General features: G+C 32.8%; 1 protein-coding gene and 1 long non-coding RNA gene across 23 annotated transcripts in view; one reads left to right on the forward strand and one right to left on the reverse strand.

Moving 5' to 3' along the window:
- LOC149080679 (uncharacterized) overlaps positions 1–1,778 on the forward strand; it is a 44,163-nt gene extending 42,385 nt beyond the window's left edge. For both annotated transcript variants that reach the window (XR_016193616.1, XR_016193615.1), the window contains one exon: positions 547–1,778. This is a non-coding gene — a long non-coding RNA (uncharacterized LOC149080679). The remainder of the gene's footprint in view (positions 1–546) is intronic.
- The window catches only part of LOC149080678 (uncharacterized), a 312,101-nt gene that overhangs the window by 148,417 nt on the left and 138,449 nt on the right, over positions 1–25,235 (reverse strand). For 14 of the 21 annotated variants that reach the window (XM_089239891.1, XM_089239877.1, XM_089239876.1 and 11 more), the window contains exons 15-21: positions 20,385–20,483; positions 18,890–19,087; positions 18,602–18,700; positions 18,328–18,505; positions 16,531–16,674; positions 7,377–7,494; positions 6,246–6,305 (exon numbers count right to left, since the gene is read on the reverse strand). In XM_089239891.1, coding sequence (XP_089096017.1) covers positions 6,246–6,305; positions 7,377–7,494; positions 16,531–16,674; positions 18,328–18,505; positions 18,602–18,700; positions 18,890–19,087; positions 20,385–20,483 — 896 coding nt within the window. Of the gene's footprint in view, positions 1–1,788; positions 1,810–6,245; positions 6,306–7,376; positions 7,495–16,530; positions 16,675–18,327; positions 18,506–18,601; positions 18,701–18,889; positions 19,088–20,384; positions 20,484–23,393; positions 24,491–24,921; positions 25,036–25,235 lie in introns of those variants that run through there. The other 7 variants (XM_089239882.1, XM_089239881.1, XM_089239879.1 and 4 more) reach the window with 4 other exon arrangements.

The following is a 25,235-nucleotide window of genomic DNA, read 5'->3' on the forward strand; positions in this document are numbered from 1 at the left end:
TTATCATCTTAGCCCATACATGATGCGTGCACTACACGAATTTTACCATAAAACTCTGCAAAGGCAGAGGAAAATGTTCACACAAGACAGACTGATAAGAAGCAGACTTATAACAGGAAGAGGAAAAAAATCACCCAATTATCAAATTGGTGATCTACAAGCTACACAAGGAACTGCGTTTGGTTCTGGACTAAAATTGATACTCAAATTCTTTGGTCAGTATGAGGTGACGAATGTGAATCCTAAAGACACACCCAAGGTCACAAAAGTCGGTGAACATTCGGGGTCTTATCACCATTACTGCCTAAACTGTTGTCATAAAGCATGTTTATAATGTCTCAAATGATATAATTATATTGTGTTCATTTCTTTTCATGCTTATACGAATATTGTGTTTCAAATTTTTCATGCTTGTACGAATATTGTGTTTCAAATTTTTCATGCTTGTACGAATATTGTGTTAATTTCAATGTCACTGAGGTCAGTGAGTCGGAGGATGGCCGAGCTGTGGGATTTTCAGTTATAACTTTCTTTTCTAATTGGTAGATGATGCTGCGCCATGCAGAAAAATAAACAGGATTATGAAGATGGAAGATGAAGAGATAAGTTTGGCAACAGTGAGTTGTCGAAAGGAGTTGGTGGGAAAGGCCACGCTTTTTTATGTCTGTGATCGTCTTGTATTTTTTGTGCACTTAATAAATGTTTAGAAAATGGATGCTGTGTATTTTTTCTCTGTGAAGAGCCCACACATATATAATTTTTTTTCAAGTACAGTATATATCAATGAGCAGCAAAAAAAAACTGAATGTATACCATGTTTTTGTTATTGCTATGCAAACAATTTTAACCTTCTGATAAAGTAAAAGGAGCAAATTTTTTACTGTTATAGAGTCCAGTAGACTGTCCATGCACATATAGGATTCCATTAGTTCTTTGATGGTTCCAATAAAGGAAGAAAGTGAATTTCCAGAATACTTGGTTTTGGGATACTGAGAATCATTACACTGTGCATGAAACACTTGTTTTTTTTGTTGTTTTTTTTAATAAAAAATTAAGATGTTATGTGTTTTATCAAGACACTGCATTATTGGCCCCATCCTTTTGACACAACAGTGGATACCGAAGTCTACATGGGAATCTTGTAAGAGTTTGTAGATAATTTGTATGACAAGAAGCTCTGTGTACTAGCTACTTTGAGCAGTATGGTGTTATTTGCCGCATTTCTGATGCAAGTATTAAAGAAATCTTGTCTTTCTTTGAAAATTGTGTCATTTTCAAAGGAATTTGGCCACCTTGATCACTCAAACTTACCCCCACTGGATTTTTTGCTATGCAAAATTCTGAAAGGAGAAAGTCTATTACAAGAAGCCACAGATTATCAAGAAACTGACAGACAGCATCTAGTGGAAAATTGATATGCCGCAACTCTTGATGTGTTGATGGCTACTTTCCATAACATGAAGAGGTATGTGTTGGCATGTGTTGATGCTGATGGGAATCATTTTCAACATTTAAAGTGGCATCACTATGCTTCTCATGCTCCAAAGTATGCCCACACATAGCACATTCATTGCATTTGAACCAATAGAATTTCTATGAAATCAAAATTAAATTTTTATGAGCAAAAACAGGGGTCAATGGTAAGTGAAACAACCTTTGTCATGAATAAAATAAGATTGTGGTGAATTTGAGAATCTAACAGTTGTTGAAAAAGATTGAAAGAAAAAATTGACATAAATTTAGTGTGAAAAAGTTTTTCAAAGCAATAGTTGTGAGAATTCAACTTACGTTTTCCACTTTAGCCTGCCACTTTTGGCCATGCAAGTTAAGAATCACAGAAAGAAAAGTTATATCAGATCATGTAAACACACTGAATATAAACAAAGGTTGTTAGTCATTCAAATTAAAAAAGCACACTGCTTTGAATAAATTAAAAAAAAGCTGATTTTGAAATATAAAATGCAAAATAAAGTGTCACAATTTAGCACAATGCAAATTTTTCAAATGAAGACGAATTACAAACCAGTTTTATGCATGTTATGAAAGTAACTATTTAAATAAAGCAAAACACCTATTTAATGATACCCAAGGGAACGAAGAAACGCATCATTATAAAGGAGTTATCATTATATAGATGGAATATATTAACACTATGAAAATTGCATCGAAACCAGAGAATAATTTTTGTATACAGGCAATTGTCATTATAGAGGGCATCAGTATGTAGAATTTTTTCACTGTATAAGGGTGAGAACAATTAGGCCTAGATATTTATTTGTAATAATTTGTGTGTTTTACTATAGCAGTTAAATGATGATGAAAAAATTATCTGTTGTGAAGCCTCATGATGCTTGAGAAAATATTCTTGCAAAAAAATTTAAGAATCTTGTTTATTTAATGTCTGACAATCACTGAAATAGGGATATTGTGATGCAAATGAAAATTACACAGTTGGAGAGAATTTTAAAGTGTGTGCCATGTAGTTACAATAGAATTGTGCATGCATTTTTATTTTTATAATTTAATTAAATACTAAAAATAAACATGCAGAAAGAAATAACATTTTAGCTGAGATATGAGGACAAAATACAGTAATAGCGCACATGGCTTTCTTATATTTTAGCACATCATAGTAATTATTGAAATAGAAGTATACCGTAATCTTCTCTATATAACCTGTACTGTTATATTGCCTGGAGGAGAGAAAACATGCTAAAATTGAAAAGTTTTTTATACAGCTTGCACCGTTGTAAGGTTTGTCTTTACAGGTTGTGCCTTCTCTTTCTCCCAACACTTTGAGGTGAAGGTTAGGATGGATGAAATATCTACAAGACAAAATTCATTACCCCCCCCCCCATTAACATAGGCTGACAAGGCTCTGTTAGTGATCTTATTCATATTTGTTAGTTTGCATTGAACATTTACTCGAAAGAGACCTGCTTTAGATCCTGGACCTGCTCCAGGATGTGGAGCTATGAAATCCCACAGAAACTTGTTTCAGGAATAAGGTTATGAAAGATGAGTAAAAATTAAAGAGTATTTTTGGATCTAATTTTTTTTCCTGTTTTGAGAAAATAGATTACTGTATTGCCCACAGAGATTAAAAATCAACGTTTTTTAAGGGGTAGCTCATGGTTATAAACAGAAAATTATGGTACATCCAACAAGAAACTCAATTGAAATGGTTATATATAACACTCTTTCCAAGGTTCAAAAGTAGGAATTGATGATCCCAAGAATGTTCAAATATTAATATGACCTTGTGTTTAAAAATATTTATAACACATTCTGTGTCATTCAAGTGTTTCCATTATGGTTAGTTTTTCATTAAAGACATAAATTATTATTTATATGATTCCACATTTACTAGTAAGATGCAAAAGATAAACTAAGGAATATATCATGAAAACAGCTAAAACTAAAAAGAATTAATGATAATACAAAAAATAATTAAAAGCAAATATTATACCAAAAATTTTTCAATTTTTAAAAAATTCAGATTTTTTAGGCTGAAAATTGGACTAGAATAATATAGCAACACCTTAAAAGTTACACTAATAAATTAAAGTCATAAAATTAAATGGATAGGGAAGAGTTCTATAAATCAAATTGAAATCATATATGATGAATCATGTTAAATTGTAATACAGTGATGTTCTGAAAAGAAAGATGGATTTAAGTGGACAGGTCATTAGCTGATGTGGAAACAAAATATATGATTTGCTTGACTATCACAAGAGAAAAATCAATATCATAGCTGGCAAGCAGAAGAAGCCAGAACCTATAGATGACATCTACATAAAATTAAAAATAAAACAGCATAAAGAACTGTGTGACTTGTTCTGCAAAGCTAACAACTACACCAAGTCATTGATCACAAGCACAGTCATTGATGCTGTATTCCAGAAAACCATGGACAGAGACACCCAATGAAACGAGAATCATGAAAAGATTTAAGCAACCTCAAAGACTAGCATGTTTAAAATATTCACTGAATTTTTTTGCATTTGGTTAGTGCCACGGAGAAGATGTCTCCACATACACAGCCAAGCCAAGGAGTCACTAGAATGAACTAAATAATGGGCTTGAATCTTGATAGCAATGAAAATAGATAACCTGTGATTTGATTTCAGTCTGTAGGGTTAACCATTAATGCGAGGCGATCCTTCTATTAAAAGTCTCACCACACAGAGCAAAGTGTGTAAAAATGTGTGGGGAAAAGAAAACACAAACACTCATATCAATGAAAAGATATAATTATATTTCAAAGTGAAAAAAAAAATTCCCCAGAAAAAAAGTATAATTCCGAAACCTGAGAAGGAGGACAAAAGGGCAAATTTTCTAAAATGTAGGAGGATGCTTAAAATGACATCAAAAAGGAGGACATCCTTTAACCATACTGTAGGGTTGTGCCCAAGTGGTGCAGTGGCAAGATGCTTATCTACCACCATCAACGCTGCCATTAGGTCAGCAGGTTTGATCCTAGGAAATTGCACAAATAACAAGTTCTTTTCCCTAACGAGCCTGAGGGACCATTATTTTCAACCCAACTTGCTCAATAGTAAATTGCTGTATGGCAATATGACCAGAGTTGGTATATGGTAAAGTAGTGGTCTGTAAGATTTTGCATACTTTTCAAAAGTAGTAGTAGTTCCTTGTAAATTTGAAAAGATAATGGTGCAACTATGATCATTTGATCATTTTTGTCGCACCACGGTCATTTTCTGCACACGAGGGCTAATTAGACCGGGACCTACAATTTATTGCCGATTCCGAACGGCAGGCTTGTTTTTTATACTCGTCGAGAGGTTGGTGCGCTAACCCCTCGATGGGGGAACTCCCTGCAGTAGCAATTTTTTGCTGCGGTCAAGTCGCCGTTTTTTTGTTGTACCCCTGTGTCAGGAAAGTTTTCTGACAAGGACGAACCGGGTATCGAACTCGCGACACCTCTAAACATCCTTTGGTACTTTAGGCGAGTATCTTATCGACCTGGGCTACCGCGCCCGGTGCAACTATGAATGTTTGTATACATTTTTCACCCTCTAAAATTTAAGATAATAGCAACTTTTCAGGAATACTAATAGCAGTAAAACTAGAAAGACAAAAACAGTATGGCAAAAACAAATCAAGATCGTGGAAAATAGCTGCAATTATTGCAAACGTAAAGATCTTTAAGTAAGAGACTGTGAACCACTGATCACTGTTGGAAGACCAGCAAAGAATAAAAAAAGTGATACATGGGTGAATAAAACTGCAGGAAAGATAGCTTTCATGTCTATTCCTGAAGAAGCTCCATGTAGCAAATATCAGTATGACTTCATATTAGATTGACAATGGGGAAAATTAAATGCATGAAATCTACTATCAGAAACAGGTTTACTTGTGGAGACTTTTGAACTGTTGCCACATTTAAGAAAAATATTGCCTGAGCAAACCTGCTACTGAAAATGTTTAGGAAAAATTTTGAGTAGCAGCAAAAAAAAAAAAGGTTCTCGTTTATTGTAGTCTATTTCTTATAGTATTTTCCTTTGATTTATGCTCATCTTCCATAATCCATATACTATCTTCCATATTTAGTAAATGAAAGATTTTAATTTTTGATTTTTTGTAATTCTTTTAAATCATAATAGAAATTGAATGTTCCAAGTAGTTGATAACCTATAGGTATACTTGTAAAGTAATAATAAAAAACTGATTTGATTATTAAAATCTGAGGGAAAAAATAAAACCTTAAAGAAACAGTATTTTAATGCAGGAAGCAATTGAATAGTAATTTCCATCTTGTCTTCTCAAAAACGCATTTGTAAATGAAGTTAATTGAGAGGGCAAATTAAAACCATTTATTTATTTATTTATAAATATAAATAAAACCATTTAGAACCATTATCATAAAAATAAATAATAAATAAAACCATTTATAAGAGAAAGACCTTGTAGTATAGTGATCTCTCATGTATGCGTTGGTGCAAGGGAACATGGAAAAAAGATGCATAAATGAGAGAGGCATATAAGTGAATGGTATTATTATGCCATATCTTTGACCGGGAGTACAGAAAATTGTCTTATAACTGAGAGAAATTGATAAGTGAGAGTTCACTATATGTTTAAATTGTACATTGATTTTACTATTTCAATAATCATGCCAATTTAAAAAAATGCTAAAATAATATCATTACTGAAAGTGAATATCATCCCCATATCTCACTATCATGTAGTAAGCAAATAAAACAAAAAATATAGCAAACCTGCTTCGCAGCATGCCTTCAGGAGGGGATGAATAGCACTCATCGTTGAAACAAAAACTTCTAAAATAATACAAGCAATTTTCAAATAAAAATAGGAAATGACACCTTTAAGTTGTTCATGCTACATGCCATATTGTTTTTTCTTTCTTTTTTGTCCTTGTTAATCTTTGGTAAGTAAATCATGAATTTTAAATTAAAAAAAGGTATTTGATGAAGGAGTATAAGCATGTACTTCATTCTATATTATCCAAGTGAAATAAAAAAAAAGCTAGTCAACTTAAAGGGCACTATTTATTCAGAATTAAAACTTTGAAATTATTAAAACACTTTCATGTTTACTCAAAGTACAAAAATTTGAAAAAGCTGATTGAAGTGATTGATTGGCTTAAAGAAAGTTTGATAGATATTGATTTAATGTTAGTCATAACCTTAAAAAGAAATTTTACACTATAAATAATGAAAACAATTTTCTGTTATATGTTTGAATTTGCACGATAGTTAAAGCCTTTATTCATGATTGGGAAAAATAACAGGATTATATCTAATAAAGTAATGGTTTCATGGTCATATTCAATGACTGAGTCGACTGATCAAACGTATATGCATATAAATGAACATCATCATCATCGAGCCCCCTCCCCATCCTTTGAAGTCTATCTCTGCCTATGAATGATATCTTTAGAAAAAAATCACAATTGATTATAAAAACTATGTTGAAAGTAACCAATGAAAAAAACTGAAATCTGAATAGCAAATTTTAAGGTACAAAATGAAATACTCAATTTTTCTTAATTATCAAACAGAAAATTTATTATTCAAATTTTGTCAAAGGTAGAAGATATGAGCAAATGAGGAGCTTGAAGTGAATGTGTTTATAAAAAACAAAATATTATAAAATAAAATATAAAATAAAACAATGCCATTAACACTAACAAATTGAAAATGACTTAATTCAAGCAACTTAGGAACAGAACTTTTTTGGGAGATGCATAACTTATAGTTAAAATGTTAAAAACCATTTATCATAGTTGCAATAGAAACAGCTAAACAATAACAAGCCAAATAAAAATCCACAGGCAATAATTGCATTCGAAAAAAAAGATGAAAAGAAATGTTTATTTCAAAGCTCACCCAGCATGAATTGGTACATGAGAAATATCAATGTTATCAGGTGAAAATTTTTCACTAAAACCAACTTCATTAGAGATTATATGTTGAGGTGACAGCTTATCCTCTTCAACCATTGGTGCTAATAAAAAAAATCAAGATTTTTAAAAAAAATTAATAGATGAAACAGAAATACGTAAAAGAAAATAGTGATTATAGATGAAATTTATTGATTACAGTCGAATCCCGTTTTAACGAATACCGTTATAGCGAAAATCTCGTTATAACGAACTTTTCTAATCCTTCAAATAAGTTTACATAGGAACAATGCAAACAACCTGAAATTCCTTTATAACGAAGTGATTTATCCGGTCTCTTGGAGTTCATTATAACAGAATTAGACTGTATTAGGGATAAAATTTCTGAAATACATCACTAGTTCATAAAGTAATAATAATTGTAGGTCCAATACGAGAAAAAATACTGATGAACAATTGACTTAAAATATTTAGGTTATTAAAATTCTTAGTCATCGCACTGTTACAATCTTTTTCTTTCTGTAATCTAACCTAGGGTATCTTTATTGAAGTAATAAACTGAGAGTTGAGTACAAAATACCACAAAGTTATGTGATCAGTAGGACCAACAATAACAGCATACGTCAAATTCCTGTAAGCCAGGTTACACTTCTGCATACAAATATATGTAAATACAGGATGGGCAAAAAGTCAGCAGAAACTTAAAAAATTCATAAAAACTGGAAAAATAATCGAAATAAAAAACGATTTGCAGGGTTAGCATTGCTAGGTCACAGAATTTTTTTTAAGACTGGAAAAAAATAACAAAAGACAGCCGATACGTGGCGTTGACGTACAAAAGTCAAAGCAAAGATACTCAAATAACGAACAGAATGCCTCCAAATCGTTTATTACAGCAGTACGTGTTCCGCATGACCATCACCACAGGGGATAACACATTGCATGTGAGTCAAAAATCCAGCAATGGCAGAGTGCTGCAGGTCCACATACATGGTTTACAATGATGAACTGGTTGTGGATTAGGAGTAGAAGTTCTTATAACCGTCTCATTTGCATACTTCCACCAAAGTCGCTCGTACCAGCGCCACCTATTAGATGTTTTTGTTTTTTTTCCTATCTTAAAAAAAATTTCTGTGACCTAGCGATGCTAACCCTGCAAACCGTTTTTTATTTTGGTTATTTTTCCAGTTTTTGTTCATTTTTAAAGTTTCTGCAGACTTTTTGTCCACCCTATATTAGTTAATTGGGACCAAAAGTTAGGAGAAAACACCAGTATTTTTCCTTTTTAATATGGCTGTACTAATAGGGTAACACTTTATTATGGTACTTTCCTATGGCTTCATAAAGTTTAACTTCTTTGTGAGAGCAATATCTAGTTCTTAAAAAAGACTATTTCCCTAAAGTCACTGCAAATGAACATCATGTGTAGTAAGTGAACATGAAAAACATTTGCAATATCCTATAATCTTTATAACTGTGTGATTCATAACAACTATTCAAGTTTAATGAGACGAATCCACTTCAAGCAGCCTTTCTCAATCTATGATGTGCAGACTAGAGGTGGTCCTCAGGTAACTTGAAAATTTAATTACAATTGAATGAAAATTATTCTTGTCTTAAATATTAACGATATTCACATAGGTTTGAATAGACCATTAGACCCATGTAAGTAAGTACTGACACTGTAAGTCAGTAGTCATCAAAGTGGGCCTCACCAACATATGTCAGAGGCAATCTGTCAATAATAGTATGTTTCCTGTTGAATGCTTTGAAGGGATTCTTTGTTAGACTACTTTTCTGAGGAGCTGCAGATAAATGTTGAGTGAAGGAAGGGAGCTGTGGGTAACAGAAACTGAAAGAACCATTGCTGTGTTATCCATCTAACTGTTCCAGACATTTTATTGGTCCTGAAGGTTTACTTACACAGAGAAACACTGATATAAACAAATTAAGCTGTGATTATGCCAACCTCTCTTTATTTGAGAAGTTCTGAGAATTGACAGAATTAGTACTATCTATAGCTAGAGGTTATCATCCAGCCACAGATGGCACTTACTTGACACACACATAGCCTTTCTCAGAATAGTATAGTAATACTTTCCATTCAGATTTAGTTTTTGAAAGAGAATTTCTGATTTTATGGAAGTTAATCCTATAAAAATTTCATTCTAGTAAAAAACTTTGTTATATTGGATATATCAGGCATAGCTTCTCTATTGACTCAGAGAAAATGTAACGCATTCCGATAAATGCCAGAAGCTTGGGTAATAAGAAAGACTTTTTAGAAAATATGATAGCTGTGGAAGGCCCAGATCTTATAGCAATAACAGAATCTCGGGCAAATGATGGGGATAAATCCTTCTTACACATATCCGAATAAAATACTTTTTCAGAAATAGATCTGGTAGGAAAGGAGATGAGGTCTGGATTTAAGTGAAATCATGTTTGCAGGCTAGAAAGTGTAACCTACAGAGTAATGATATTGAAACTGAATGGGTTGAGCTTGAAAACTAAAAGTGTCATAAGTTATCCTTTTCTTGTGAATGCCCATCATTCAGAGAGTACAAAAGTGGAAGAAGTGATCTGCCATCATTTGCTGAAAAAAGAAGGGCATTCAAGAAAGTGAAAAGGAATAGTAAAAAAGAGAGTTGAATCTAAGTTGGTGTGTTTGGCCCTCTTTTGATTGAAAGTTCTAGGATATGGAGCAATGAAAGCATGTGTAGTGCATTCAATGAGTTTTTACCCATCAGTTCTCAATGGAAAAAGTGATATCCAAAGTACAGGTATACCACGGGGTGATAAAGTTCTCAACAATATTCAAGTGGAAGTCCTAAAACTCTGAAAAAAAATGTATGCACTAACAAAGCGCCATTAACAGATGATTTTTTTTTCCAGTGTCTTGAGCGAATGTGCTAATGAACTCTTGGTGCCAGTTGGATAGATTTACACAAATATTGTTGCTCTGAGGGTATCATCTCACAGGATTGGAAGCTTGCTAATGTGCTTTCAATATTCAAAAAGGTAGTAGAGAAACCAGGTCCACTAATCCTATATTGAGTTCGATGAGCTTTATCTCAAAAGTTTTGAAAATTATTATCAAAAGGCAACTGGCGAAGTGGATGGAAGAGAATAATGTATTGGCAGAAAACTAGCATGAGTTCAGGAAGGGAAAGTTGTGTAACCAATCTTCTTTCTTTCTATGATCATGTGACTATTAAAGGCCCCTTTACACGTACAATCATCCCTGCACGCCTGGAGCGGGACGTTCTTGCGCGAAGAATTGGAGGGCGGTTAGGAACGAGACACATTCTTGCGCACACTCTCTCCTGTACGAAAGAAGGCCCCATTCAGAATTGTGTGTGTAAAGGGAAGTGTGTGGCAAAATTCATACTCTTTTGCGTGGCGTGTGGACTTTTGGGGAAGCACAACACTCCACGTTCCTGGCCGAAGTTATTTCTCTGTTGGCAGATCGAATTCGGCTGAGGTTTGTGTGGGAAAAATATAGATTTCAAAAGCTTATTATTAGTATGTGGATTATTCGTTTTTAAAAATAATTTCAATAATTATTAATTGAAATTACGGTTACAAATTTATGTTAATTTTTTATGCAATTGATAAGAAATTGATAAATAAAATTTCTGTAATCGTTAATTTCAAATTTTTATTGCTTCGATTTGACTTTCATTTGTTCTTTTGACTTTAATTGCTGTAATTCGCTCTTAACTACATTTTCTGAATTTAATTGTTTATATACTTAATAATATACTTTACCGAAAAAAGAAAAAATCAGATTTTTTTCTTCCATCAATTATTGACTCAGTGTGTAGCCGATGGTTTTTTTAATACTAACAGCCAGAAAAATAGATAAAAAGCATTACAAAATTATTACATTGAAACCTCGCTACAACTCGATATAACGATAAATCCTTCTACAACGATATATCTTCAAATCTTTTTTGGAAATGTCTATATTCTGATGTTAAACTGCTGCCTCCCGATATAACGATAATCCCTCTACAACAATATTTTTTCTTGGTCCACTGAGTATTGTTATATCGAGGTTTCACTTCACTTTTTGAAATTATGGTGTTATTTTGTATGGCTTTATTTCAGATATTTTTAAGAAATTTTTGATAAAGTTTCTCTCGGTTGTATTCATGTCCTCAAAAAATCATTTCAGTTTAATGTTGTCGAGCATAATAACAATATAAAAAATAACAAATAAATTGAAGCATAATTTTTTTTTTAATTTTTACAACTCTATACACGTATTCTTACCCGTGTAAAACATTCCGTTGTGTGTCATGCTATGACAGCAATAAAATTAAAAGTGCGAATAGCAATACGTTTTTAGTTGGATATCATTCATGATATTTAATGGTTTTTCGTTTTAAATTAAATTGGCGATAATCTTATAACATGAAACATTCCTTTCAGTTGGTATTTTGAACATCACTTGACCTTAGACATCTTTTGTGATCGTATCATGAAAAAATACAGCACATTGTCCACTGAACACCTGCTATGAATGCAGAGTTGGTTGGATCTAATGAATAGGGTACTTCTTTTTAAACCTTCAGACATTCAGATAATGGAAGTTTTTTCCACAACCCTAAATCCTTTTTAAAGTTTTTTTTCTAGTATGTTGAAGTCAAATTTATACTATCAAATTTGAATCAGATGTTCTTAACCTTTTTAGCAGCGACTTAAAAAACAGCTTAGCAGCGACTTTCCCAAAATCTATTTCCAATTTTAAAAATATGCTTATTGAATAAATTTTTAAATAATGAAATGGTTTTTTTTTCGAAATTTCTGCAGCCAGTGGTAGGCGTCTTAACGGGTGAGTGAACGGAAATGGAACGAGTGCCAAATCAAAAAAAGGGCCCCAAATTATTGAAAGGCTTTCATCTATTCTGAAATTATTACTTTTTCACTTCTGGATTTTTATTAATTTTGGAATAATTTCTTTCATCAATTCTTGCATTATTTTGCATTAATTATGGATTTATGCATATACTTCTATTGTTAACTTCAAATTTTGAAACTGATCTTTCTTAAAATATTTATTTTCTATTAAAACAGCAATTATTTTCTTTAAAAAGAAAAAATAGAACTTATGGGTTAAGAGAATTGGTCATTGGTACATGGGTTAAGAGAATGGGTTCGAAAATTATTGCAATAATCTAATAAATGTAATTACGGCACTTGAAACTAATTCATTTCTTTAAAAAAAATTCATTGGAAAAAGGAAAAAAAAATCGTCAAAAAGACTAAAAAAAATTGCAATTAATATTATTGCTGAAAAAAATTATTTATATTGTATACATCTCTTTTTTTAGAATGATATTGAAGGAAGACAACGCAGGAAACGAGGGATTCGCCCCGTTTTCGCCTGTAGGGTGGATTTGCGTTTAGACGTAAGATTTTGAGTTCGCGATTGAATTCTGGAATGACCAGTTCTAGCGCGTACTCCTAACCTCACACTTTTTTCGCCTTTACACGCACACTCTTGAAGGCCGTTCCGAAGTTTTTTACAGCTATCACACGCGCAAAAGTGTATGCGTGTAAAGGAGCCTTAAGTCTTTGGGCAAAGAGAAAAATATTGAAGTTATATATCTTGATTTCCAGAAGTTCAGGCCCAGCATGGTAAATCCTTGAAGCATTTTACATGAGATGTGCATTGCGGGAAACTTGATGAACTGATTCAAATCATGGTTGCAAGATAGATCACAGCAACTCATGATCAACTGGATTTTTCTTACTGGGCAGGTGTCAAAAGTGGAGTCCCTCAAGGAAGTGTCCTTGGGCTATTGTTTTTATCACGTTTTGTTGATAAACTCGATCAGTGTATCAATGGGATTGCTAGTAAATTTGAGATGACGTAAAGCTAATGGGGATAATTGGGAACCAAAGCAATAGGGAGTTGCTCCAGACCAACTTAAATAGGACTACAGCATGGGAAAATGAATGGAGAATGACCTTCAGTGTTGATAACTGCATGGTTTTTCACTATGGTTCAAACACCTCCTGTTTCATTTATGAGTTGAATAGTATTACCATTCCTGATGCTAATAGGGTCACTGATTTGGGAATTCTCAATGATGAGCTGCTTAGGTTTTCTGAACATTGTTCCACTGTGGTAAAAAAATGAACAGAATGCCCAGTTTCATTCTTAAGAAAGTGTTGTGCTGTTCTCTTAAAATGATCCTTTCACTTTTAAAGGCTTAGTTCCTCCTGGACTAGAATATGCCATAAGGTTTCGGAGACCATATCTACAGAAGGACATAGACTTGATTGACGGGGTGCAGAGAAGATTCACACATGCTCTTGTTGAACAAGAGCCTGAACTATGAAGAGAAACCTGATTTGTTGAATATGTTTACATTGAGAGAAAAAGATTGAAGTTTTTAAAATTTTTCAAACAGGATGGATAGGATGATTTATTTTTATACACTGTGATTACTGGGACACCAGCATCAGTTAGTAAGGATCAACTCCAGGTTGTGGTGTGTTGCTGGGAATTTTTTTCCAACAGGGTTATGAATATAGAATAGCTTACCCATGGGAGTCATGAATTATAATGGGATGAATCTAAAAGCTATCCAGACTTGGATTAAAAAAAAAAAATTTATGGACAGTGTATTTTATTTCATCATAATCATTAGTAGTGATGGGGCAAATATTGATTTGGCCAAATAAACGAGTACTGAGTAAATATTCGGCTAATGAGTTTTGGTGGAGAATAACAATTTTCTTAAAATTCATCATAATTATAAATAAAATTGATTTTAATTAAAAATAAAATTATAGGTAGTTTCAAATGATTGATATTGAATTTTAATTATGCAATTTATCACCTAAATAAATATTAAAAACTGGTAATTGAAAGATTTTTATTGCCATGATACTGACAATCAAATTTAACGATGATATACTATATTATTTTAATATTACTTTCAAAATTAATTTTTTTTTCAACACTTGTAACCAATTTTGCATCTAATTAAGAAAATGCCAACTAATATTTACTCTCAAATGCATCATAAAAATTATGACTTATTTTCTTATTTTTCTTCTTTAGATGATTTTTGCATTTTTCAGTGGATCAATACATATCTTGTCCAGGGCTTGGCAATTCAAAAAAAAATATTTAGGCACCAGCCCCATTTCTTAAGAGCAAAGCATGGTATTTTGCTCAAGAAAAATGGCTCTAAATAATGTTTTCTTTCACTTTTCTCATGTGAAAATAAATCAGAAAATGAAAATAATGAATGAAATGATATGATCATCATAATGAAATCAGAAAATTTTGTGTCATTCCAATTTAGAAATATATTTCAGTTTTAGGTGCCAATGCAGATTTTCTATTTGTCCAGCCCTGATCTTGTCTAGGTACATCCTTCAGTTAATGAACTTGTGTAATTAATGCTCACTTCCACCTTATTGAAGTAAGATTCTAATTTACGTTTCATGTTTTTCCTGTCCTAGAAATTCACTCTGACATAACCTCTTTCAGGGAAAGGGATATACACTACACAATAAAATATAGTCAATAAATTTTTAATTTATAGGAAAAATTCCAATATAATTTTTTAAAATTTGTTTAATGTACTTAGATTTGCACAGATATTCGGCAGAATACCTAAGCATTATTTGGCATAAACGGGCTAGACTGTATATTGCCAATAACTAACATAACATTAAAAAATTTCTCTATGACTGGCAATAACATAGGATATTGGGTGTGAAACTGTGACCATTTTGCAAAACTGACAGATACATGCAAGTTTTGGGATTTTATTTTTAATCTATGGCGCGCTTATCTGAGTTTTCATCTTCAACATATTCACAGTTTATCATATCTTCAGTTTAGCTAGGATTTTTGCTTAATTTGCGTCGAATGAAAAACTTTAAATGAGCTTCACAGTAGAGGAGTATCAGCACCTTGACCATTTTAAGGCAAACAGGGGAAGCCAATATCTCTGTGCCTTGAGCGTCTATAGGGTTAAAAAATAGGAAAAAAGTTGAGAACAAAAAAAATGGTTCTGACATGCATCAAACTCAGCACATGCAATTTTTTTGTAAACATATGATGTGACTAAACTGCTCAAGCTTCATGGCAGGATATCAAAATATTGCCAAAGACAAAAGATTCAACAATGACACAGACATAAAAAATGCCTTTGATAAGTTTTTAGGATGTTAGATTTCCATGAAGCAGGCACGTATCTTGGTGAAAAAGATGCATTGCTCTTGATGGTGATAGGTTTGATTGATAAAAGTCAGTTTACATTAAGTTACTGTTGCACTACTAAATCCAATATTTTATGTGCAACAATGCAATAATTCTTTATAAAGTGGAACCTGTGTGAAATGGAACATCAAGAGACCAAAATAATATTACATTTTAGACAGAAGGTGCACATAAAAGTAATAATCATCGATGGGCTATGTTTTTGATTTATTCAAGACAGGTTTCCATCTCATACATCTATATCTGTCTTAGACAGATTTTTGCTGTATATAAAGTCAAATAATAGAAAAATCCTTGATACCTTTAAGCTTGTAATATTTGTTAAATTTTAAAAATCAATCCGGTAGGTTAAAGGTAGTTATCTGCAAACTAGATCAGCTAAGCATTGTTGTTAAATGGCTGTGAAAAAATTTATTATTCAAACGCCTGGAATATACCCAATTCATTCTTGTCAGAAACTTTCTAGACATGGGAGTACAACAGAAACAACAACAACATGACCACAGAAAATAATTGCTACAGCAGGAAGTCTCACATTGAGGGGTTCACACTGAGAGGTTGGTGTGCTTTTTATAAAAAGGCAAAATGTTGAACGCCACCAATTGGAATATGCAATAAATTATATGTCCTGGTCTAATTAGTCATCATGTGCAGAAAATGACTGTGGTGTGACAAAAATTATTAATGGTCAACACCTGGAATTCAGAAGAAGAAAAAAAAAATTTATATATATATAGGGTCTCAAAAATAAATAGAATTTAAGTGGGATGAACTAAAAATAAATGGTGATACAAAATGTGTGAAATACTTGGATTGAGCCATACATGCATTTATATGTACACTGACACGGAGTATAAAAGCTTCTATTCAATAAAATTTCTCAAACCTGCTGTGGTTTTGGAAACATGTAAAGCTTCATGTTGTTTTTCATCTCTTGTGACATCAATAGGCAAAGAATCATCTCCAAGTGATTTCATTTCATCTGCTGTTAAATACCTGTATGACTGGTCTCCAAGCATAGCATCTTCACCTGTATACATTAAATGGTAATATTTTGATAAAGAATGGTAGAAAATTTATATATAAAGCAAAAAAAGTTACTTCAATGTGTCAAGCAAATTATTCAAAAAACTATAAGTTATATTAGACACAAAAAATATCCAATATTTTTATTGTATTTTTGAAAAAAAACCACTTATACAATCTTATGCCATTTAAAGATATACCATCAGAATGTACCCCAAGAATATAAAATGTGGTAAAAATGAAAAATTTTGGCTCATAATAAACCAATATGATATTTTTCAAGGAAAAAAATGATATTTAGGCCACTTTTATTTGATTTTTTGAAAAAAACCACTTGGTTAAAACCAAGATTTAAACCAAATAACCCTGTAACAGACTATTTACATTCATTACTTCTAGTGAAGAAAGTTATTTTACTGTATTCTCAGCATACTGCCTCTTGAAAACATATATTGCTCTTAAAGTTTGTAGGAGGCATTTTCCTCCCATTTCTTTCGCCACTTCATCGGGGAAGTTTTCTGTTGATAGCATATGTATTTGTAGCTGAATGCGTATTTATAGCTATGCGTGCAGCTCATTGTGATGAAATTTTTTCGAAGTAAATGCCAACTCACAATGATACCTTGAAACCTCCTCGAAACCAACTTCTATGCAGATCCTGACAAATCCAAAGGGCAAAAATGTGTCATATTTGATGATGCCATTCATATTGTGCTATTGACCAAGTGAGTTCCATACCTGTAAATAGTGATTATTTGTGCCAAAAACAGAGATGCATTCCTCTCTTAATTTCTACATGGCATGTTGTTGACATTTCACTGTTTAAGCAGACTGGCACTTTTTCAAACCAAAATACTGATATTCTGTTGAAAGAAGGTAACTCACATAATAAGAATACATGTATTGTGCAACTCTGGTCTACCTGGTCCATGCAAAGCTAGTTCATCTTATCTTGGTACCATCATGTTTACCAATTCCGAATGGTCAATATTATCCATGCAACTGGCTTTTTACATGCTTTCTATCTCAATAAAAATTCTTCTCAAAGTCTACCGGTACATGAATCGATTCCTTGTGTGTCTATTCAATTCATGCGGCCACAGGGAGTATCAAATCAGAGGTAAAAAAATAATGATTGCAGAAAAATTTGAAAAACAAAATGTTTTGTCTGTGAAATTCGAAATAAGAATGTATTGGATTTTGAATAATTTGCAGAAGAAAATAGTTTTTTATGCATTGCATCTAGCTAAGAACCCAACCAGATAAACAACAGATATGTACCAGTTTTGTAAATAAGTTGAGCCCAGGGTAAAAGTTTAATGACTAGATTTCTTGTATTTCACCATTTTACTTTACGCAAAGACAAATCTGTAAGTTTTTGTGTGTCATTTCACTGTTGCGGCTTACATACCAGAGTGGTGCCCCTGGTCAGCCAGCAACATTGCAGCCGACCATTAAATGGTCCCTCGAACAGTGAGAAGTTCTGCAGCCCTTGGCTATCTGACAATGGAAGAATATAAATATCCGATCCCTCCCACACATTCTTCAAATAAAGAACACTTTATATTGCCTAGCATAAGGGGGAAATCAACATAGTCTATTTCTTTTCCAAGTTTATAAAAACATTATTTCATGTCAAAATTGGTAACAAAAATACCTCCTTCATCTTCTGAATCAGTAAGAAATGTTTCTTGCATCATCTCAGGTGAAACCACTTCATATTTTTCTTCAATATTTTTTGAAGTTGTCACTGCTGTTTCTGTCACAGTTTTCAACGTTTCTACCACTGATATGTATCCTAATCTCTGTGCTATTGAGAGAGGAGCATGCCCCAGCTGAAACAAAATTATGAATTTTTTTCGATAATTTTTTTAAAAATCAATTAATTAGTAAAAACTTTAATTCATATATGCAAACAAAAATATACACACCAATGTAGCAACATTTGGTGATGCATTATGCTCTAATAGAAGGTTCACCACTGATACATGCCCCTGTTGAGAAGCTTGGTGAAGAGGTGTATATCCATGCTAGAAAAATGAGTGAAAAAAAATGGTATTTATTATTATTGTATAGAAAAAAAACATGTACAGAAAAAGAAAACAGCCAATTTTAATATGATGCAAAAAATTGCTACTTGAATTTCAAAATATGGATTGTACATGTTTCATATTAAATAGAAAAAGTTCAAACTACACAATTAATATAAACAAAAATACCTCAGTTATGGCATGAACATCTGCATTGTTTTGTAGTAGGAAACGAATCATATTGATATGGCCAAAATGGCTTGCAATGTGAAGAGGAGTATAACCTGCATTTGTCTGCGAGTGAAGTTTAGCACCATTTTTCACTAACACTGAAGCAACATCAACTCTGTCTTCTTGTGCACATAAGTGAAGTGGTGTGAGACCATTCTGTTAAAACAAGAACTTCATCAAGTATGTTTCAATATGCAAGTTCTGTTTGAATGATCTGAAAATGTCAAAAGAATATATACTACGTATATTTCAGCAGCATTAGGCATATTTTTGCTGAATCAGCATACCTTAAAAGTATACACTGTTGACTAAATACTTAAATCTCAGTAATGTGTCTAGCAAATCAATTTTTATTTTCAGTCAAGAACAGTGATTCCCAAACAATGTGCCATGTGGCATGGCAACCTCAAGCGGCATAAGTCAGAGGTGCAGTGATATATTTCAGGAATAAAACTGTATGATCATAGTAATTGGGCATGCATTCTAAACCATTGTGTAGAGCAGAGTTTTCTAAATGTTTTTTGTCCTGTTGCCCCTTTCTTAAGAATTCTTTTTTCTCATCATCTTACAACTTGAGACAGCCTATAGGATCCTAAATTATACAAATAGTTTCTACCCCCTCCCCCTGAACCATTCCATCACTCCCATGGGGTTTGCCTACTTTTGGAAATGTTTGTGTAGAGCAATTTTCAGAGGACTTTCTTCCCCTCTTTCATTTGAATTGTCCTCAACCTCAGTCTATCATCACCGATACAATTTACTGCTGTTTTATTCCAAGTGAGCTGCATCAAAATCCTGTTGTGGTGTACTTGTGGCAAGATGTTTTCAAAGGGTGCTTTCAAGTGCCTTGACATTGAGCAAGTATGCCACAAGATATTTGAAATTCCCAAGGGTATCACAAATGTAAAAAGTTAGAAAATCTCTGATCTAAAATGTACAGTTACGAAGCTTGGGGTGCTTTCTTATATTGGAGCAACATATTCAAGATGGAGGTATGAAAAATAAACTTAACTTTTGAAAATGAGTAATTTTGTTCTTGCTATTTCGGGAGAACACAATTGAATTTCAAACAGAGAGGACTGGGAAGAGTACATTGATTGATTTTTAAAATCTCATCTTGTAGACATTTTCATTTCCAAAGCAGATCAACCACACTAATATAAATATGATCTTGCATTTCTAATTGAAAAAATAATTTGTATAAAACAATGTTTTCTATTTAAAAAAATAAATTCTTATGATGTAAAAAAAGGTGAATGCCAGCAAAGTTTTCTGTTGCAGAATACCTTCACCTAATACTAATACAGTTAACAAGAATCCAACATCAGCATCTTATTTTGCAATGTCTGTTATTAAAATTTTGTAGGAAAGTTTCAAATAAAAATGTTTTTTTCTCACATGCAAAGTTCATTTAAAAAAAAGTATTGGATTCACATAATATTATTTAACTCACATTTGCTTTGCAATTTACATCAGCCTGATGCTCAATCAATAGCGTAGACATTTCAGCATGACCTTCTTGTGAAGATAAGTGAAGTGGGGTGTATCCTGCCTGTAAGCGAATATATAAATTCACCTTTAACTATGAAAAATTCAAAGTTATACTCCATATATATATATACTAGCTGTTACCCGCGGCTTCACTCGTGCGGATTTCATAATCTGAAACTCCCCCATGACTCCTTTAGGTGTTGAACATGGGCGGAGATACGGGAGGGCGTGGGGGGCATTGCCCCCCACGCACCTTTGATGCACCCCCAGCGTCAAAGGTGGAGTCGGCTGATCTAATGTATATATGTATATACGAACTGACATCATCATCATGCCCCCCCAGCAATATAATGACCTTGGCCCCCCCAGACTTCCAAGTCAATCTCCGTCTATGGTGTTGAATTATGAAAAATCTCTTCTTAGTGAGCATCTTCATTATGAAATAAAACTACTGACCAAACTCCATATTTATAGCTTCAGCGTTTTTTCACAGAAACTTTGGGCCCCCTTTAGGGGATGAATTTTGGAAAAATCCCTTCTTAGTGGTGAGTCTCTACATCATGGCTCCCACATCCCAGAGCAGGGCTCCCAGGCCAGACATGACCCAGGCTCTGTCCCTCCTGGGATATAAGCCTTTTACCCGTGTGGGTTGCTGGGCCCCCCAGACCAAACTTTTTACAGGCCCCTTCATAGTGAATTTATGGCGAAGAAACAAAAAATGATAAGAATCGTCCCAGGCTATTTTCTACATAATGAAATAAAAATACTGACCAAATTTCATATTCATAGCTTCAGCGGTTTCTGCTTAGTGATGATGAATCAGTCAGTCAGGGTGTTATTTTACATGTATAGATTTGTACACATGTGTATGTCAGTGAAACCTTACTACAATGATACTTAATATAACAATAATAATTAATATTACTTATAAGATATTATTACAATAAATCTATCTACACTGATACTTCATCAAATCTTGTTTCTGTGTGTGCGTGTGTGTGTTTTTGTTTCTACCTTTAATGTAATTTTACAGTTCTTTCAATACAATATTTTTTTGGATGATAAATCCCTCTATAATAATATTTTTGAAGAGACTTCAAAATCACTACAGTAGTATTTTTCTATATTTTGCTTGAAATCTCACCTCTAATATACTTTTTACACCAGACTAGTTTTTATTCTTCTGTGAATACCTAATAACATAAGTATTTTGCACCAATTGACCCTCTGAAAGTATTAATGAAGCTGTTCCTGTTGCTACTTTCTATAAGACACAAAAGTGTTGTGAGGTATACTACTACACAAGGGGAAACAATTCCAAGTTGTTGACAACACCAATGACTAAGAGCAAGTGCACAAGCATGCACACACATACAACAGAGATAATAAACCAAGAAAATATACTGCAATTAAGTACTTTCCATATTAATTATGTATCAAATAATTTGAAAAAAAAAGTTGTAACAAGAATCAACCATTGTAAATCTTCAAAAGCAACATGATTAGATGGCACAAAGTTCTTCAGCAGTAAAGTTCTTTTCTCAACAGCTGTAAGACAACTCCTATAAAAGCTATGTTGTTCATCAAACTATAATAGTATTTTTTGTGAAGCCATTAATTAATTAAGCAAAATGTTTCTTTTTCTGATGAGCAACTTTATTATGTGTTGTACCATTTCATATTCATGTTGATTTTCCACCAGAATTAAGATAAAATGACACTGAAAAGAAAATGATTGGGGCCATTAAAGAGAAACTTAACTACAGTAAAACCTCTCTTTTGTGGACATCGGCGGGGGGAAAAAAACACCCATAAAAGAGGGGTGATCATTAATCAGGGGTTTTAATGAAATGCATACTTTTGTTATATAAGGGGAAATTATTATTTGGCTGTAAAAGAGGGGGTGACTTCATCTGAGGGGGTGTCAGTTAAGACAGTACATGTCAGAACATATGTTCTGAATATGGGTAGGAGCAAGTTGGATTGTTTTCTTTGAAATGGTGGACGCACTACAGTTTTTTGCTGTAAGGTGATCTACTGCAAGGTAAGGAATTTCACGTGTGAAACATGCATAACTTTTTTGAAAAATTATTTTATTTTATTGTGAAAATTCACATGATATCCCGGGTTGGCTGAATTATTTTGCACCTAATTGGAGCTGTGTATAAATAGCGTGCTAATTAGTTTTCATAAACTGTGATAGATGATACCAAAAAATTTTAAGTGATGAAATGATTTATATTTTTGTTCATGATTAAATTTTTTATTAATTTAATTTTTTGTTATTTAAAATGTTGTAAATTTTTTAATAAATGATTTAAAATGCTGATTAAATTAGTTTGGAATTGAAATTAAAAAGAAATTCCAAAGAAAAAAAGTATTTTTCATTCCAAATATTTGTGCCAAATGAGAAAAGTGATGCATGTTATAATGTATGTAAATAATATAAAAAAGTGCATTAAAAAAGTCATGGTAGATGTAAAATTTATGTCGGATAGTTGCACCTCATCAAGATTTCCTGCTTACAATGATCTGCTGTGACAGATATTTCAAGAACAATATAAAAGTGGAATTTACTGCATTTTATTCAAGTATTTGTATTTTATTAGTATTATATTAAATACTCCAGTAGCACAATGATATCATTAGGTATGGTTAGGACGTCGAATGAATATTGAGCGTCGGAAATTTTCATTTGTCCGATACTAAATGGTATTCTAAAATGAATTTACTTAATAAATGCCAAAATACAGTAGACTCTCGGTAATTTGACACCCCAAAGGTATCGACAAACATGTCAACTTAAGCAGATATCAAGTTAGTAGGGTTTCAATCTAAATTTTTGTCCAATCGCTTTTGTATATGTAATTATACACATTCGAACAATTCCATTAAATAAAATGCTAATTCTCATTAATTTTGATTCGGGGCTGTTTCATAATGGAATCGAAACATATAAAAAAAAATTTACCTCATGAAAAATAATAAAGTATATTTTTGTATATGAGGGGTGCAGTTATCCGAAATAAATAAAACTTTTCCCACTTGCAAATTTTCTATCTAGCTTCATCAACTATTGTTCGAAAATCTCTGATGTTTTATCCATGCCTTTTTGTTGCCATCATAGTCCACAGGAAGAGTTTCAACATTTTTAAAAGCACTGCAATTTTTTTGATTTTATAATAACTATCGGTCTTAATTTTTCTGACCCGTCTGAGAGTTTGCTGCCAAGAGAACTGTCAAACGATCTTTGTGTTTTTTATATCCTTCACATTTTTCTTCCTTGAAGGCAAGAGTTTTGTTAGGCAAAAACCGGAAACATACACCTGTCTCATTACAATTAAGCATATCTGCATCTTTATACTCTTCTATCATTGGTTTGAGAATATCATTATTAAATTTTTCAACAGTTTCTTGAGATGCAGATACGCTCTCTCCACAAAATTTCCTAAAAACAATCCCATGGCAGTCTTTGAATCGGGTCAACTATCCACTGCTTGCAGTGAAATCACCTTGATTGAGACTTTTTGCGAAATTTTTTGCTTTCTTTTGAATTATTGGTCTTGATAATGGGATTGAGTGAGATCAAACAGATTTGAATCACAAAAGAATTGCTTCTTCTACATCGCTGAAGTCCGATTTCTTATGCGTTTTCTGCTTGTTTCATAAGATTCAAATGTGTTGACAAAATTTTTTCCTCATTTTTACCAAATGTTGAAATGGTGTTCCATGCAACTCTGTATTCTTTGGCGAGTTCACTCTGAGTTTTTCGCTAATTATAGTTTTTTTTCAAAACTTCAACCTTTATTTTATAGTTAAAATATGAAGTTTGCGTGGAGCCATTGCATTCAGGCCGTCGATACTCACGATGAAAACAAAATTATATATTCAGCGTCTAACCATAGGCTTTAGCTCTTTTTCTTTTATCCTTTTCCAAGAAATCAACACAACTTTCTAAAACTGAGTTACGTCAAAAACATTCTCCACAACAGACAATATCAAAACTCCCAAGAGATGAGATTTTTATCCCTATTGGATGTTGACAATATCCGCACTTTTTTTTACCATGAAAAGAATGAAAGACCTTTCATATAAACGTCACTGAAGTGATAAGCCAGTCAAGAGGTTTCAAACATTCATTCTTCACAAGCATTCCCCCCACCCCCAACGCATAAAAGGGACCCATTATAGAGAACAAAGAAACAAAAGATTGTCAAAATACCCACGAAAAATGTCACAAAATTCTTATAACTGGTAACACGTGTGCAATTTTAAAAACCAGTCATGGTAAAGGGACAAAAATCATAGTTGACTTAAGCGGAGTTAAGCCAAACATGTGTCGACTTAGAGAGTTTCCCCTACATTAAAATTTGTATTGTGCCAACCAAGTGAATAAAAGATGTCGAGTTATCAAGATTCTGCTGTATCATATTTTTTTCTCTAAAATTGTCTTACTCTTATTTTCCCAGCTTTTCGTTTCGAAGGAGAATTATTCATACCATAATTAGTCTCTTGAAATAATCCAATGTTTCTCACACCATAATGTCAGAAAACGATGTTCATTTCTCCTTCTCCTCTCCCCTAGTGTCAACAAAGAAGACCGCCATTTTGAAAGAGAGAAGTTCATTTCATGCATGGCAGCGTTAGAGGCTGCGAGCATGCGAAAATTTAGTGCTGTTTTTAAACGAATTACATTAGTTATATATATTTAAATATCAAGTAGTGAAATAAGAAAAAGTGCCATCTGAAGCAAAATCGTTGACACCAAAGGCACCGTTTATAGAAAAGGTAAGCATCATTGCTTTCAAACTAG

Source organism: Pholcus phalangioides, unplaced genomic scaffold (genome assembly GCF_987345545.1).
Source record: "Pholcus phalangioides strain wild (caught in Gottingen) unplaced genomic scaffold, Ppha-v1.0 ptg000011l_1, whole genome shotgun sequence".
Taxonomy (NCBI): domain Eukaryota; kingdom Metazoa; phylum Arthropoda; class Arachnida; order Araneae; family Pholcidae; genus Pholcus; species Pholcus phalangioides.